Source organism: Candoia aspera, chromosome 6 (assembly GCF_035149785.1).
Source record: "Candoia aspera isolate rCanAsp1 chromosome 6, rCanAsp1.hap2, whole genome shotgun sequence".
NCBI lineage: Eukaryota > Metazoa > Chordata > Lepidosauria > Squamata > Boidae > Candoia > Candoia aspera.
Window position 1 is genome coordinate 43,964,838 of NC_086158.1, and position 18,311 is coordinate 43,983,148.

Consider the following 18,311-nt stretch of genomic DNA (forward strand, 5'->3'; position numbering starts at 1 on the left):
TGCAGACACAGTGCTTAACTCTGACAAATGGCTGTCATTCTATCCTCCGAATAATAAAGATAGTAAACTAAAAATGGAAAAAGGGGGCACTCTTATGTTCTTCACTACCCCATCTTATCTTTGTTCTTGTTTTTTTTCTAGCCAGGTGGCAAACAAGACATAGGACTTCAGCTACCTGCTAGGTTTATTTTGTAAGAATACCTAAGCCAAATTCCTGTTTCATTTTTTAATTACAATAATCTTTTTTTTTTAAGTGACATAGGGCAGTCTTTTTAATGGCACCATGGGAGGTGTCTTGGGGCATCCTGATGCCTGCAGTCACCAGTTTAAGGATCCCAGCATTACTCTTTAGATGCTGTGCTGTTCCTGATAATGTCAGAGTCTGTCTAATCCCTTTTGGTAGCCTGGTTGAGGCTTTCCAACAAGCACAGTAAACATTCTTAAACTTCTCTGCATCTTTTCAGGTCTGATGATTTGAAAACAGGCTTCTAATAATTGAAGGGATTAGTAGTGAATCCAGGTGATAAGATATATTGTCCCTTTCTTTTCAACATGAGGAATGTCAATCTTTTTAGGCCTCTATAGGCTTTGGCCCCCAAAAGTTTGTACAGCTTCAGCTGTACATGCTTGGGTATTGAACCATCTGCAGAGTTTTCTCTAACAGTTGATTTGAGGATGTTTGACTCTCCACTGGAGTTTCCCCTTTAACTTGGGACTTCAAGTTGTGTTCAGCTGTGGATGCTCAGAATTTGCATACACAGACAGACTACCATTTGTGTAGTTTTTTGACTTTAAAGATTAACTTTGCTCTGGTACTTATTTTCCTGCATGACTTGGTTTAATGGCAAAATCAAGCCTGCACTGAAATTATTGTAATCCATAGATAACTGATATAATAAGTTATAAATGTGATTATTTTTGTATTGTTTTAATCATTAAGGTTGTTATCAGAATCTGAGATAAAAATTCTGCCCACATTTCTAAATAGATAAATATAAAACAATTAATTGCTAAATTTTAAATTGTGTTCTGTTGGTCCTCTTCAAATACAGCACTTGCCCTTTGAGAATCCTTTTGGAATTAATCCTCTACATTAGGAAAATTTTGATTTGCTTCCTTCCTTGTCTTTTTCTGACAAACATCTTTGAGCAAACCTAGTAGAAAGAGAAGTCCTGCTCACAAATCTTACCCCAAAAATCCACACATGGGATTAAATTCTGTTATCATGTTGCTGCCATGGCAATAAGTGAAGAGTCTTCAAATGGCCATATCTTTCCAGAGCTTGTTAATGATGTCACCTGAACAAAGGAGATTAGTATCACTAAACTCTCAAGCAGAAGAACCTGAGGAAGAGAATGCAAAAGTGAAGCCATACACTCTTGAAGAATTCTCTTACGATCACTTCAGGTATACCTTATTTTGTTATGTACAATGTATACAATTCCTTGAAAAACGTACTGCCTTTTGAGCCTTAACTGAGGCAATGGGTATTGCATTGAAATCTGTATTAGTTACTAGATTCTATGTTGTCTTCCATATTGGTCTTCTCGTGTCTCATCTGACAGCTATGTGTGGTTGTTCTGTGTGATGGATGTCACTAAAAGAAATTATTATTCCTAATATGCAAAAAATAGAGTGAAGTACACAAAGAGCTCTTCTGTATGGCAATACTAAAGTGCTGGCTTAAAGAAATACTGATTGCACTCCCAAATATCTCAGACTGATAAGTGCTGCAAGGGCATATTGGCAATAAGTAACCACAGCACCCAGAAGTATTCCATGGAGAACATAAAATGACATTAGAAGAGGCAAAATGGCACTGCTTCACTCCATTTACATGGGATATTCCTCTGTAGGACAACAGGCAGGGAGAAGCAGTTACTATATATAAAATATGTGTATATGTATATATGTGTATGTGTATATGTACATGTACATGTACATGTGAGAGAGAGAGTTGTAGCCATATACATTTCCTAAATAAATAAATACCAAATGACCTGCCCACACTGACTGAAATTCTTTTAACTATTCAGCAGTAAATTGGTGTCTCACTCACATAAGACCTGGTGAATCCAAAACACCAGTATTTTCAGGTTTATATGGAGCCCATGTAAGGCCAGAGACACGACTCTCAAAGCTTAGCATGGTTCTTTCTAAGAGGGGCAGGCAGTCCGTCAGCCCAAGAAGCAATGACAATGGAGAGTACTTACCAGGAATTGGGAGTAGGGGGGGAACACTAGCTGGTAGGAGTAGACCCGTTGCCAACAGTGAAATGAAGTGTGCAGACAGACCATATAGCACTGCTTGTTGGAAAACATTACTTTTGACACAGAGAAGAAAAGAGGAGCAGAAGCTGCCCTTATGATGAGTTGGGAGTAGGTTGAAAACATGTGTTTGCATCCTCAACAGTGAGTGGAGAGGGCAAAACAAGAATTCTCAAGTACCAGTATAGTGTAGTATTATGGTTTTGGATTAGGACCAGGGTGACCCAGGTTCTATTGTCCTCTCATTCATGCTCTCTGGGTGATGCAGAGTCAGTTGTGCTCTCTCAGCCCTACTTATTTCACAGTATTGTTTTTCTAGGAATAAAATTAGGGTAGACCCTGCAGTAAACTGCCTTGACCTCTCATTACAAAGTAATAGAAATTCAGTAAACAAATAAATCATGCAGATGCACCATTTGGTAACATGGGGTATATAGCCATATCAATTCTTCAACTTGCATGATTCTTCCTGATTGATGTAACTAGAGAGGTACAGGACTTTGCTACATGGAAATGGTTTCACCCTTTTGTTATTGTATGAATTAACCAATCCTAAGGATTTGATAAGTGGTGGTTGTGCTAGAGAATCTTAGGAAAGATCCAGGTTCCAATTATTTTAGCCTGTTAGCAACAAATGTGAGTCAATTGTCTGTATTGATCAGGCTACAGTTTGAGACAGTGTTGGTCTTCTATGTTTCTCCAGAGTTCCTGAGAAGGAGTCAATCAGCAAGGCTGTTTTACCCAAGTCCCAAGGACAGAGTCATCTGTGGGCTCATTCTAGACAGCCTCTGAAAAAGCCTTTGCTAAAGAAGGTGTGTTGTAATCCAGACCTCTGGGACTTTGCTTGCCAGACTTTCATTGATATCCTTCATGCAAAGGTCAATTTATTTGGTAATGGACAAAAAATAATTATTTTCTCTGAACTGGTTTCTATGCTTCTTTCCCTGACTTGGAAATATTCTTAATAAAAAGGGAAGAAACAGACAGGTAGATGATAAATTATTTTTATTAATTTTTTGACATGGTTTGGTTTATCTGAGTGCAGAAGATCAAGAAAAGGATGAAGAGTAGACCCAGATTTTAGGTGACCAATTTGGATAATCCAGGATAAAATTTACATTAATGGTAACTGCCAGAGCAAACAAAAGGATTATGCTAAGAGAATTTGGGGAAAAGAAAAAGTTAAAAAGGCAACAAAATGAGTTATATGAGATAGTCATATAAGAGAGCACTATCTTAATAGTCAAATCTAGCTGCTACTAAAGAGCAATTACAAAGGAATACATGCTGCTTTCCAAAGGAGCTTTGAGTTGGTTTGTAGTTCTACTTAATTTTTGTAATTCTTTCCTTATATTTTTTGCTCACCCATCATGAAATACATGGGAGATTATCCCTCAAAGCAAGAGAGATCTCCTGTGGAACTTACTGACCAGATATTTTTAGTGGCAATCCAGGAGGATATTCTGCATGATGAGGTCTACTGTCAGATCTTGAAACAGCTAACTGAAAACCACAACAGGTAACAAAAAAAGTATTCCCAACCAAACGTGTTAAGCTGACATGGCCATTTTGGCTGGCATTGGAAGTGTCAGGTTGGGAATATTAGGCTAGGGGATCTGCCTATAGATAGTTTTTATACCAGTGGATGCATACAGTGAAGAAGTCTATTGATCTATGAGCTCTAGGGGGCACTTGGCTTCCAGGAACTCCTTGAGCGCAAATCAGAAAACCAGTCCACGTTGCCTAACAGATTTCTAAGTCTGAAGAACTTTTGTATTAGATTATGGATACTTGTATGCAAAGTTTTGAAATTATTCATCAAATTGGCAGGTATAGCCTGAATAGTGGTTGGCAGTTACTCTGGCTCTGCACAGGCCTTTTTCCACCTACTAAATCACTGCTGAAACACGTTCAGAAGTTCATTGAGACTCGTCCAAAAGAGAACCTGGCTTTGGAATGCAGACATAGGATCCAAAGAGTGATAAGGTACAGGGTTGTGTTTAATTCTCTGTGATTGGCTCATGCCTTTTATTCTTTAAATAACTACAGAACACTAATCAGGTCTGTAGGGTCTATATAATGTATAACCTAATCCTCTCTTCAGGAAAAAAAGATTGTCCCGTTCATAATCTACAATCATTATGAACGGGACAGTCTTCTTTTCCTGAGGAGCAATTAATTTGGTCTCCTCCTCCCACAGCTGTTTTGCTTTTCATTAAGGTATTTCTGTGAGTGCAATTTGCTTTCTCTCCCTTCACTCTCTGGTCCAAAATATATATGATGTTACTTGCATATATGGCTAGGAATTGTGTCTGTGTTTAAAAAAACTTCATACTAGCTGAAGTTGTCTCTACTTTTACCCCCCACCCCAGCCACGTTTCCTGTGGGGCCAGTGAAAACTGACCCTCTTGTGCAAGTGTTAAGGAGCCCTCCTCCATCAAAGGAAGTGCCCACTTCTAAGGTCCATTTGTATTTCTGTTTTCCAGGAGTGGCTATCGGAAGTGGGCCCCACACAGTGTAGAAGTGGAGGCAATTCAGAAGAATATCACCAAGATCTCGCACAAGATTCATTTTCCAAATGAGACAGAGCAGGTGAAGCTCATTCTCTTATTTTCATACTCATAAATATACCAAGTTTAAGAGGACTCTTCTTCAGGGCCAGTCACTCTCTTTCAGCCCAACCCACCTCATAGAGTTGTTGTTCGGGGAAAATAGGCAGGTATTAAGTATGTTTGCTGTCTTGAGTTATATATAAAAATCTCATCTTCATCATCACCTGATAGACTGTTGGTAGGGAAGAGAAAAAAATGCAAAATCAGCTTGGATGAGATGGCCCTTGAGAGAAATTGCTATGTTGGATCAGAATAGGGTTCCCTCTAGGCTAGCACTGGGTAGCCATATGTCCCTGAGCAAATCACAAGGAGGGATTGTTGAGGTTTTCCTACTAACAGATTAAGCTACTATTATACCTAATCATTTGGCCCGGTGAAAAGGTTGCAAGTGATTGTCTCCTCTCACGTGCTTCATGCAAATAGCCTGGGGGGAGGGGAGGAATCCTGCCCGGACTTGTCTTCTCACTTCTTCTTCTTTTTCTCTCTGCCGGCATGTAGCAAGCCAGGTTGCTCTCAATGAGAGCTAAGTCCTTTAAATATGTTTTTGCTTTTGTTTTTGCTTTCTGTAAATAAATTATTTTTATAGAAATGCTTGGTGTGTGACTTTTTTGACCTCTCCTGGGCTAAAGGCTTTCCCAGCATCTGCCAACAGGTTATGTGCCCAGTAAAACCCAGAGAGAAAAGAGAGATCAACTCCACACCTCGTGCACAATTTAAAGGCAGGTAGCAAAGACCTGTGAAGATTTTCTTTGGAGCCACCTGGAGATTTTCCAGCAACTGCTGGTCTGCAGGACTTAGAAGCTAGCTGAGGTGACTTGCAAAAGAAGGAAGAAGCCATGGCTGCCTCCCAGCCCTCAGCGATGCCTCTGGAGCGCCTATCAGAGACCAACTATTTGAATTGGGCCCTGAAGATGGAAATGTATCTTCGCAGAGAGGATCTTTGGCTGCAAATTGGTGAGCAAACCCCCCAAAATCCCAGTGCTGAATGGCTGAGACAGGATAAGCGGGCTAGAGCCACCATTATCTTGGGAGTTGAGGACAATCAGCTAGTCCACGTGCGAGGCATGCAGTCTGCAAAGCAACTTTGGGACGCTTTGAGAGACTTATATGTAAAGGCAACAGCAGGGAGTAAAGTTACTCTGACGAAAAAGCTGTACAGAGCCTACCTTGCAGAAGGAGAAAGCCTTCCTGAGCACCTGCATTATATTCAGCAGCTGTTTGTTGAGTTGCAGGAGAGAGGAATGGAATTTACACCTCTCACAAAATCCTATATCCTCCTGTCCTCACTAAATGCAACATGGGACACGCTGATTTGTACCCTGGAGGCTATGCCTGAAGCAGACCTCACCCCATCGTATGTTACACAGCGCTTACTCGCTGAATGGGAGAAGAGAGAGGAAAGATCCCCCCCCATCTCTTCTGGAAAGCTGCAAGACCAGAAAATGAGGGAAAAGAAGGGAAAGGAACCTGAGGCCACAGCACTAGCCAGCCAGCGATGCTTCACTTGTGGTTCAGCTGGACATTTGCAAAGAGACTGTGCCATGAGACCCAAGAGTAGAAAGACAAAGAAGAAGAACACAATGGCAACACAGAAGAAGGCTCTTCAGACAACCCAAATTGCACAGGTTGCTGAGATGGGTAATTCTGATGTATGGGTGTTAGATTCTGGGGCCAGTTGTCATTTATGTAATTGTAAAAGCTCTTTTGTGTCACTGTCTAAAACTGAAAGACAAAGTGTATCTTTGGCTGATGGGTCTGTGACCAAAATTATGGGACAAGGTGACTTGTATTTATCCTGCTTAGGAGAAACTGTAAAAGGTGTGTTGTATGTGCCAAATTTACAATCAAACCTTTTATCTGTGGCACAATTGGCTGCAACAGGGTATATCATAACATTTAAGAAAAATGGTTGTGAGATACGTAAAAATGGGAAATTGTGTGCTACTGGTATGTTAAAAGACTCCTTGTACATTGTGCAAAATGCAAGGAAGCCAAGCTGCAAGGCTGCAGTTGGCAACACTCCATAACATGACCAATGTGTACACCTGATGCACAGGAGATTTGGTCATGCTAATATCAAGTATATAGCACAAATGCCACAGCTGTGTGCTGACCTAAAGATAAAACCCTGTGATAAATACTTAGATTGTGTAGTTTGCAAAGAATGCAAAACACTAAAAGCTCCTGTGAGTAAGCACAGTGACAGAGTTACAACTAGACCTTTGGAAATTGTACACTCTGATATTATTGGTCCTTTTGCTCCAAGTCTTGGACAAGCAAGGTATGCAATGACCATCATTGATGATTTCTCAAGATACACATTTATCTACATCTTAAAACATAAAGATGAGGCATTTGAGAAATTTAAAGGTTTTGTGACATGGGCAAATGGAAAATTCCCTAGGCCTGTATCTGCACTCCAATGTGATAGAGGAGGAGAATACCTTTCTCACAAATTCAGAAGGTTCTTAGTGGAAAAGGGGATAGAACAAATTCTTTCTAACCCGTACACCCCTCAGCAAAATGGTGTTGCTGAAAGAAAGGGCAGAACCTTGCAAAATGCGATGGAATGCATGTTAAAAGATTCACGATTATGTTTTACGTTCTGGGGAGAAGCTTTATCGACTGCTTGTTATGTTCAGAACAGGTTGTATAACTCTATGATTCAGGACACTCCATTCCATTTGTTTTATGGTGTGAAACCAAAGGTAAGCCATCTTAGAGTGTTTGGTAGCACTGCATGGGTTCACATTCCAAAACAGCAGAGAAGGAAAGGAGGCCCCACAACAAAGAAAGCCATCTTTGTTGGCTATGAACAAAGCCAGAGGAGCTACAGGTTCATAATGGGAGAGAAATTAATAATTAGCAAAAGTGCTTCTTTTGCTGAACAAAACTGGGGGAGATTAAATTCTAGCTCTCCAGTTGAACTGACCACCACAAAAGAACAGCAAGGACTTGCTGATGGTGATCTTTTGCCTGATGAGGACATTAAACCAGAAAAGCAAACTGAAGATCTGTCTGATGAGACAGATGCTTCTCAGGAAAGTGATAGGAGTCAAAATTTAAGCCCTGTATTACCTCGCAGATCTCAGAGGAGTAATAAAGGCGTTCCTCCATCACGTTTTCAGGCTGAAACAGTAAAGGCTTTTCACATATTCACAGAACCTGAGTCTTTAGAACAAGTGAATGCTTTACCACCTGAGATTGCACAAAATTGGCATTCTGCCATGCAACAGGAATTAGCATCCTTGAAAGAAAATAAAACATGGAAACTGGTAAATCTACCTCCCAATGAACGCTGTCTGGGTTGTAGGTGGGTTTTCAAACTGAAAAGGGATGCTGATGGCAAAATCCAAAAATATAAAGCAAGGTTGGTTGCAAAAGGGTTCACTCAAAGGAAAGATTTAGACTTTGACAAGACTTTTGCACCAGTTACTAAAGGTGAATCAATTAGATTACTGTTAAAAGTTGCTGCACTCAAGGGAATGTCAGTTAACCACTATGACATTCAAACTGCATTTCTCTATGGTGATTTAGACCACAGATTATACATGCAGCAACCCCCTGGCTATGAAAAAGGGGAGAATCTAGTCTGTGAACTGCAGAAGTCAATCTATGGGTTAAAGCAAGCTGCTAGATCCTGGAACCAAAAAGTAGATGAAAAACTGCAGAATTTTGGTTTTGAAAAAGGAAAAGCAGATCCCTGTGTATATATGAAGAAGGACAAATAAGGCTGTATGTATCTGTGCATTTATGTTGATGATTTGCTGCTATTCACATCAACAGAAAAACAAAGGCTTGATTTTGAAGCCTGCATGAAAAGCCATTTCATATTAAAAAGCCTTGGAGTTGTGACCAATTACCTAGGTTTGGAAGTACACAGAGACAAGGATGGTAGCTTTCTGTTAAACCAACGTAGTAAAATTCAAAAGCTCCTAGATGATTTTAATATGCAAGACTGTAAACCAGTCTCTACTCCGATGATAATAGATTTTCAGAAAGATACAGGAGAAACTCAATTAACTGAGGCAGAGAACTATAGATCTGCAATTGGAAGTTTACTGTACATTGCAAATCATTCTCGCCCAGATATCTCAAATTCTGTGGCCATTTTAAGTAGACAGGTAGAGAAGCCTACATCTACTGGAAAAGCAGCATTGAAGAGGTTAATGAGGTATTTGCAAGGAACAAAGAATTATTGCCTGATGCTAAATGCCTCTGGAACTGAGAAATTGCAGGCTTTTGCCGATTCTGATTGGGGAGCAGATGTCAGTGACAGAAAATCCACTTCTGGGATTTTAATTCAATTTGCTGGATCTAGCTTAGGCTGGCATTCTAGAAAACAAACACTTGTTGCTCTTTCCACTGCAGAAGCAGAGTTTTATTCTCTAACACAAACCTGTAATGAGGTTACATGGTTTAAACATTTGTTAAAAGACATAGGCATGGAAGTGAACCAGCCTATAACTGTTTATGAAGATAATCAAGCTTGCATTGCTATGGCAAAATCTGAAGCCTGCAGAAGTAGAACAAAACATATCGATATTAGATATCAATATATCAAAGATATGATAAGCAAAGGAGAAATAATGTTAAAATATTGTGAATCAAAAGACATGATTGCTGATATTTTAACCAAACCTCTTCCTGTACCAAGACACAAAGAGTTGTCAGAGAAGATTGGTTTGCAACTTAATCTATAGTGTAAAAAGGGGAGTGTTGAGGTTTTCCTACTAACAGATTAAGCTACTATTATACCTAATCATTTGGCCGGGTGAAAAGGTTGCAAGTGATTGTCTCCTCTCACGTGCTTCATGCAAATAGCCTGGGGGGAGGGGAGGAATCCTGCCCGGACTTGTCTTCTCACTTCTTCTTCTTTTTCTCTCTGCCGGCATGTAGCAAGCCAGGTTGCTCTCAATGAGAGCTAAGTCCTTTAAATATGTTTTTGCTTTTGTTTTTGCTTTCTGTAAATAAATTATTTTTATAGAAATGCTTGGTGTGTGACTTTTTTGACCTCTCCTGGGCTAAAGGCTTTCCCAGCATCTGCCAACAGGGATAATGGTGAAAGTCATCTCCTGTTGCTTATCCTCAGCATCTGATAATCACATTGTGTTCTTAAAGATATTTAGCGTCATTTCCCAGTAACAAACAGCCAAGCAGGCAGGTAGCCTGCTTTTAGCAGACTGTACACCTGTGCAACTTGCACCCATTTTCTTTCTTTCCAACCTATTTATTTTGGTCTCCTGTTCTTACGTTCCAGGTTTTTCAGGTAGGAACAAACACAAAAGTATGGGATCTGTGTCAGATGATTGGCAAAAAGATGGAACTGAGCTCCTTGGAAGGATTTAGCCTCTTTATCAAGATGTCAGACAAGGTAATTTGGCATGAACATATCAGTACCATCTAATGAAGAGATCTGGAGAACTTGGAAGTTTGCACATTCTTTAATCTCATTTTGGTCGGTCTAAGAAGTACTTTGGCTTTTTATTCCTCATAGCTCAAAATGGCTGTTTTTTCATCTTATTTTTTATGAGCTCCACTGTGCATCATTTCTGTCACTGCTCTGCAGCTTTTGTTTAATTTCTTTATTTTTTTTTCTTTTAGTCACATTCTAAGAGGTTCTTGTTGATGCTGATGTTATTATTTTGGCTCAGTGATTTTTATTTGCCACTTAATCCAACAACTCTCAGCTCTAGGCAATTTAGAAAAAAATATAATAAGAAACAATAAAATTCAGTGCATCAGTCCATGAAGATCTTAAGTTAAATTCTGTGTTAAAAGTTATATTTTAAGCTTCCTTCTATACTGAAACTGAGAAGAGGCCACCTACAGCTTCAATAGCAACGGCAATAATTCTGTAAGATTGGCTTCAGCACAGAAAAAGTGGAGTAGCTTGCTGCTCTTAAATGTATTTACGGGGACCTACAAAAATTACCCAGTTAATGATGTAAGAGCAGGAGCAGAATGTCTGGGGGAAGGAGGTGATCCTCAAGGTAATTTTAGACCAAAACCAGTAAGGTTTTATATCCCATAGAGAGCACCTTGAATTGTGCCAGAAAGGCAACTGGAAGTTTCTTACGCTGGTTCTTCTGAAATGTTGTATCAAAGCACTAATAATCCTAATGTTTTTGTACTAACTCAGCTCCCTTCTATTGTCTATTTTAGGTGATCAGCCAGAATGAAGCAGATTACTTCTTTGACTCCTTGAGGCAGGTGACAGACTGGACTCAGAAGAATAGGCCAGGAAAAGAGGGTATGGAAGTGGGAAGATGAAATATGGGGCGCTGACATTAACCTGGAAGCCGTCTGTGCCTTTATCAGGAAGGAAGAATCTATTTGAGAGTTCAGGACGTAGCCATTTTTTCATAGGATTGGTCAATATTCTCTTAATTATCCTTGTTCTATAGTATCTATAGAGCAATGGCTTGCAATTGCAGTTACAAAAGTAATAAGTGACTGCATATTATTTATTAGCTCTTGAACTGTTAATTAAATTAATTCAAATTGCTACCTATGATGCACCTTAAAAGTTGTCAAGACAATTCTGATCCCTGCGGACAACTAAAACTGTCAGTTTAAATCTTATATTAAATGAAGACTTACTGCTTGCAAGCTATATCCGCCAAAAATGTATCTCTTTTGAAAAATAGTTGAGAATTGTGAGTCTTCCTTAAAACAGCCGCCTCTTTTTAAATTACCAGGTACCAATTGAAAAGCAGCAAAAATGCCCCAATCTCAATTTCTCCCCTTTTTTGAAAAACTCCAGTAATTGGAGGGTATTTTTTAATATATGTTGCAGGGAGGGGAAATAATTTCTGTTGCAGAAATGTATGTACTCTCCCATTTCAGCTTATTTCCACTTCTGTACCTGCTAATATAATCCTACTGTCTTATATACCAACAACTTTCTATAGAACTTTTTAGTTACAGTGTATGTCTATTTTGCACGTCTATTTGGAAATAAGCTCCATTGTATTTAATATGGCTTTCTTTCAGGTAAATGTATATAGGATTTGCTGGAGGATATGTAAGACAGCCATGGCTTCCAGTCATAACAGCTATATTTTAGTCTTAGTATGAGAGGCAGTAACCTGGTTGGAGGGTGCTATTACATCTTACTTGTGGGGTTTCCACATCATCCCAAACCAAGCATAACGGAATAGATAGACTTGACTTGATTCATCAAGCCATTGCTTTGACTAGGGTCACAATAGCTGAACTGCAAAGATTTGGATGACAGCTACCTGGCAGTAAAGAGATACATAAAACTGGGAAGTGAGTAGGAACCACTTTTTTTTGGGAACTTGCTTTATTAAAAATGATTTGCAGTATCTGAGATATTTTTTGCATACATACATAACCACAAACAAAACAGGATAAAAATGAAACCTTCCTAACTTCAAGTTTCCCTCCACAGACTTCTGAAGACTCTGAGGTAACACTATTGCAAGCAAAGCAGGCAGTGAGGCAACCATTTTCCATGCATTTCTTTGTTATTTAACTGCTAAATTGATACAGGATGCTTTTTGTGATAAGGAAAAATCACTCTAAAGTAACTTAACACTGTATCAGGAGGCATCACATGGATGCTCCATCAGCTTTCCCCCAACTGCTACTCTCACAAGGCTGAGCATGCTAATGATCATATTGGCTGAACATTTTGGGTAGGATCATGGACAATCTCAACCCATGTGGAGGTGCCTAGTGAGAAGGGCTGTTCCATGTTAATCATCTCCTCCTGAAAAAAAAATGTATTGAAGTAGGTAGACATTTATGCAGAAATGTGGATTTCTTGAATGTTTACCACCCGAACGATAATTAACTTGAAAAGTAAAATAACCTTTTTCCAGCTGCCAGAGAGCTTATTTTTCCTCCAGCTCTGGTTCAATGTACTTTCCAAGTCCTTTCTTCCAAGCAGCTTTTTATAGGACCCTAAAAGAAATCATTAAAAAGTGGGCTTGCAGAGGGTAAGTAAAAACCGTTTGCATGCAGTTATCAAAACATGAAATGCCAAGGCATAATTAGCTTATGTGTCTAGAAGCTAGCAGGAACAGAGGCAAGAATTTTAAATGTCTGTACATGCTTTTTGTAATGTTTTACTTAAATGTCTGACATTGCTTTTCTAGTGTTTCCCATCACCATGAATTATCAGGTATATTTCATGAGAAAGTTGTGGCTGAATGTGATACCTGGGAAGGATTTGAAGGCTGACTGCATCTTTCATTATCATCAGGTAAACAGGATGGATGTTAGTGATGAAATGATCGCTAGCAGGATGGACTATTGTCTTAATGAATGTTTGCATCAAGCTTGACTGCCGTAATATATTCATTTCACCACATGTATGAAATACTGCTTACACAATGTAATTGATGGAAATGAAACCAATCTCTTGGGTATATATAGGATTGGTAAATCTGAAATTATTCAGATTAAAACATCACAGTCTTCCCTATGATAGCTGAACAAAAGTGACCAAAAATACATTTTTACAGCTGACTCTGCAAGTAACTTAAATAACATTTTGAAACAGTCACAGCTAACCAGATAAACAGGCCCTCAGAATGTGTCTAAACCAGAGGCTTTCCCACTTCCAGGTTGGTGTTTTACTGCAAAACAAGAAGCTTGCAAGAAACTTTCTAGAAATAAGGTTTAGATGGCACAGGACAGCAAATATTTTCATGTTTTCATTCATGCACACATCATTTCATATATCCAAATAATTTCAGCCAGCACTCACCTACAGTTTCTCTTCTGCATGTACATTTCAGCCAAACTGCAAAATGGGTCAATGTACTGATGGGCTTTGTTTCAGGAGCTGCCAAAGTATCTGCGAGGCTATCACAAGTGCTCAAAAGAGGATGCCATCCAACTGGCTGGGCTGATTTTCAAAGTTCGCTTTAACAATGATCGAACACAATACACTGCAATACCTAAAATACTGAAGGAACTAGTGCCTGAGAACGTGATTCAAGCAATATCTCCAGAGGAGTGGAAACGGGTATAAAGAATCTTACATTATTTTAGTTATTTATTTAGCACATTTTTCCACCGCCCATCTCAAACATGAGTCTGAGCGGCTTACAATACATTAAAACAACAATTCATATCAATTAAAAACATTATAAAATATAATATACAATATAACAAAACTCTAGAAATATATAAATATTATAAAATAGGTAAATAAAAACCTAAATATTAAAATATATAAAATAAATGGTCTCCGGCTGCTGCTTCTGAACGCTGGGTCAGTCAACAACAAAGCCCCCCTTATGAGTGACTTGATCACAGAGGAGGAGGCAGACCTGGCATGTATCACCGAGACCTGGCTGGGTCAGGAAGGGGGGTAGCCCTTTCAGAAATGTGCCCAGCCGGGTTTCAGGTGTGGCACCAGCCGCGACACCGGGGCAGGGATGGTGGGGTGGCAGTTGTCATCCGAGAATCTCTAGTAGCCTTCAGGAGCGCTGCTCCACAGGTGGCCGGTTGTGAGACCCTGTTTCTCAAGTTGGACACCCGAGAACAGTTGGGAGTGTTGCTGCTGTATCATCCTCCCTGCTGCGTGGCAACCTCCCTGCCTGAGCTGCTTGAGGCCGTCTCAGGGCTCGTGTTGGAGTTCCCCAGGCTTATGGTCTTGGGGGACTTCAACCTACCTTCCCTGTGGCATACCTCGGATGCGGCTCAGGAGTTCATGGCTACCATGGCAGCCATGGGCCTGTCCCAGATCATCCGGGACCTGACTTGAGACAGTGGCCTCACTCCGGACTTGGTTTTCTTGTCGGAGCAGTGGCAATGTGATCTGAGGGGAGAGGTAGATCTGTCCCCATTGTCATGGTCAGACCACGCCCTGGTGGCCCTGAGATTCTCTTGTGCTGCCCCCCCTCCGCAGGGAGGCAGGACCCATTCAATTGGTCCACCCCCGGCGACTGATGGACCCAGTGAGGTTTCAGAAGGAGCTGGGGGTTATACCCGGTGATCTGCTGCACGGTCCAGCAGAGGTCCTGGCCGCAACCTGGAATAGAGAAGCGGCTGAGGCCTTGGACAGGATCGCGCCTGTGCGGCCTCTCTTGCCCACTCAAACCCGGCACTCCCCATGGTTTACGGAGGAACTGTGGGTTTTGAAGAGGGTGAAGAGATGCCTAGAACGCTGCTGGAAGAAGACAAAGACTGAATCTGACCGAACACAAGCTAGAGCTGCTATTAAGGCCTACCTTGTGGCTGTGATGAATGCCTATTCCAATAAAGTTCTCAGACTCATAAAACAAAGTTTAAGTTCTGATTTTATTAGAAATCGAATGCAAACATAATGAAAGCTGAGAATAAGAAAAGCGCACCTAAAATCAAACTAAATAGCCCCGATACAAACGGAGTCCCACCCACCCCCTTCAAATGTCTCAAATTCACATTCCCAGGTGCTCCTAATGAATTCTGCTGATCAACGGGCAAAAAGACCTTGAACCAAAAAGATAACCCAAACACATTCCTGCCTAACGAGCAGAGATAGAGTGCTTGGTACAAGGCTTCTCAGCAGCTCCCTCCCAGCTAGGAATGTGCGTCAGTGCCCTGGCATGCGAACCGTTACGATGTACCATGCACATCGAAACGATGAACATGACAGTGGTGAAACGTCAATATTTCTCCACTCTTACTGCATCCACAGAATGCTGCCCAACGGCCCTGTTTAAAATTACGTGATCGTTATTAGGTGGGGGGGCTCTGTCTCCCACCTACAGGGCCGTGCGGAGGAATTTGCTGAGCATCTGCAGGGTAAAATCGCTCAGATTCAGTCCAAGTTGGACTCTAAGTGTGGGGCAGAGTCTGGGGAGATGCTGAGGGAACGTACTTACCCGGTTATCTGGGACCAGTTTGATCCTGTTGGGCCTGAGGAAGTGGACAGGTTCCTCCGGATTGTAAACGCCACCACGTGTCATCTAGACCCATGCCCTTCCTGGCTTGTGAAAGCAGCCCAGGAGGTGACACGTGGTTGGGTCCAGGAAATGATTAATGCATCTTTGAGGGAGGGAGTGGTTCCAGTTGCCTTTAAAGAGGCACTGGTACACCCCCTCCTCAAAAAGCCATCGCTGGACCCTGCTGTCCTGGACAATTTTCGTTCAGTCTCCCACCTCCCCTTTTTGGGGAAGGTGGTTGAGAAAGTGGTGGTGTTACAACTTCAGAGGATTCTGGATGAAACGGATTATCTAGACCCCTTTCAGTCAGGCTTCAGGCCGGGATATGGGACAGAGACTGCATTGGTCGTGCTTATGGATGATCTCTGGTGGGAGCGGGATGGAGGCAGTGCATCCATCCTCGCTCTCCTTGATCTCTCAGCGGCTTTTGATACCATCGACCATGGTATTCTTCTGGGACGGCTCAGGGAGTTGAGGGTGGGTGGTGTAGTTTTGCACTGGTTCACCTCCTTCCTCTGAGGCCGGTCCCAGTCGGTGGTGATAGGAGATGAGAGATCCGACCCTCGACCCCTGCTCTGCGGGGTGCCGCAGGGTTCAGTTCTCTCCCCTCTCCTGTTTAACATCTACATGAAACCGCTGGGTGAGATCATCCATCACCACGGGATGAGGTACCATCAGTATGCTGATGATACTCAGATATATATCTCCATCCCGGGTGAAATAAGTGATGCGGTCAGTGCCCTTTCTCAGTGCCTGGGGGCTGTGGGGGCCTGGATGGGGAACAACAGGCTTCAGCTGAACCCTGGTAAGATGAAGTGGCTGTGGATTGATGGCTCCTCGGTATCCGGGAATTTGTCATCTTTAGTTCTGGATGGGATTGCACTGCCCCATTCAGAACCCGTGTGTAACTTGGGGGTCCTCCTGGACTCACGACTCCTGCTTGAAGAGCAGGTGGCAGTCGTGGCTAGGAGGGCCTTTGCACAACTTCAGGTTGTGCGCCAGTTACGCCCTTTCCTGGATCGAGATGCCCTCCGGACAGTCACTCATGCCCTGGTCATCTCCCATATAGACTACTGCAATGCGCTCTACATGGGGCTACCCTTGAAGAGTATCCGGAAGCTTCAGTTGGTCCAAAATGCAGCTGCGCAAACAGTGATGGGTGCTCCAAGATCAGCACATGTAACACCTGTACTGCGTGAGCTGCATTGGGTTCCAGTTTGCTTCCGGGTCCAATTCAAGGTGTTGGTTATCACCTTTAAAGCCCTACATGGCATGGGGCCAGGCTACCTGAGGGACCGTCTCATCCCTATAACATCGACCCGCCCCACCCGATCATGCAGAGAGGGCATGTTGCGGACCCCGTCTGTAAGAGAATTTCATCTGGCGGGGTCCAGGAGGCGGGCCTTCTCTGCAGCGGTGCCCGCCCTGTGGAACATTCTGCCCCCCGAGATGAGGCAGGCCCCTTCTCTCCCAACCTTCCGGAGGGGTTTGAAGACCTGGTTCTGCCGCCTCGCCTGGGATGGGAAGGGCAATAGCTCTTCCTGGGGGTGGCTGGTGATGTAGAGTTCTCCCTACGGAATGGAAATCTCCCACTTGGATTCTATATTTATATTTTTATTATTTTAGTATTGTAGCTGTTGACCTGGTGATTTTATGATGTGAGGTTTTAAGGTGAATTTTATTATAAACTGCCCAGAGTCCCCCTTTTAGGGGGAGATGGGTGGTGATAGAAATGTGAATAATAAAATAAAAAATAAATAAAATATAGTCTTTATTTTAATGAAGACTATATAATACTAAATTATATATTCTTTAAAATTGCATTGGTCTTCCTCTTTTGATCAGCATTGTAAGGCTACTGATTTATTTCCCATAATTTATTTCCCACCATTTATATGCCACCCCAGTCATAGATTCTGGGTGGCTTACAATACTGATCACACCTCAATATTTTTTGTAGAGTTCATCTGCAAATAAAACTAGTACTGTTCCTTGCAAAACTTCTCACTGACAATTCTTTCAAAAAGTCTGCAATTGTTATAGTTTTTATACTTCGGTTTCATTGTTGCAGGTGCCACACTATACTTATTTCTTTGAATTCTTATTTGGAGATTTAAGGAGTAATTTACAGTGTGCAGGGACATCATTTCTGCCTATAGCAAAATGTATTATTTTTAATCCTGGAGTGAGAAGTTCTAAAGTAAATCAATTCGTGTAATTATGGATACAAGGAAAGGATACTTGCTCCCTACTCAGGAAATCAGTTCTAATGGGGAAAAAGAACTTGATTAGTTTTGATTCATATTGTATTACAGAATATTATTTCTGCTTTCAACAAACATGGACAAAAAAGTGTGGATGAGGCCAAGATTGCCTTCTTGAAGTTCATATATCGTTGGCCAACTTTTGGCTCAGCCTTCTTCGAAGTGAAGGTCAGTTCAATAGTTCCAGGGTTTTAGTGGGGAGGGTGCCACCATCTGAAGTTGTTTTCTGCAGAAAAGAAGTGTCTTACTGATGGCCTGCTT

The 18,311-nt window shown here is 41.5% G+C and overlaps 1 protein-coding gene across 2 annotated transcripts in view; it reads left to right on the forward strand.

The window, feature by feature from the left end:
* Positions 1-18,311, forward strand: part of MYO7B (myosin VIIB) — an 85,288-nt gene that overhangs the window by 54,434 nt on the left and 12,543 nt on the right. For both annotated transcript variants that reach the window (XM_063306921.1, XM_063306920.1), the window contains 10 exons: positions 1,280-1,407; positions 2,971-3,128; positions 3,633-3,786; positions 4,098-4,253; positions 4,754-4,859; positions 10,140-10,253; positions 11,045-11,132; positions 13,006-13,112; positions 13,695-13,880; positions 18,102-18,218. In XM_063306921.1, the coding sequence (XP_063162991.1) occupies positions 1,280-1,407; positions 2,971-3,128; positions 3,633-3,786; positions 4,098-4,253; positions 4,754-4,859; positions 10,140-10,253; positions 11,045-11,132; positions 13,006-13,112; positions 13,695-13,880; positions 18,102-18,218 (1,314 nt within the window). The remainder of the gene's footprint in view (positions 1-1,279; positions 1,408-2,970; positions 3,129-3,632; positions 3,787-4,097; positions 4,254-4,753; positions 4,860-10,139; positions 10,254-11,044; positions 11,133-13,005; positions 13,113-13,694; positions 13,881-18,101; positions 18,219-18,311) is intronic.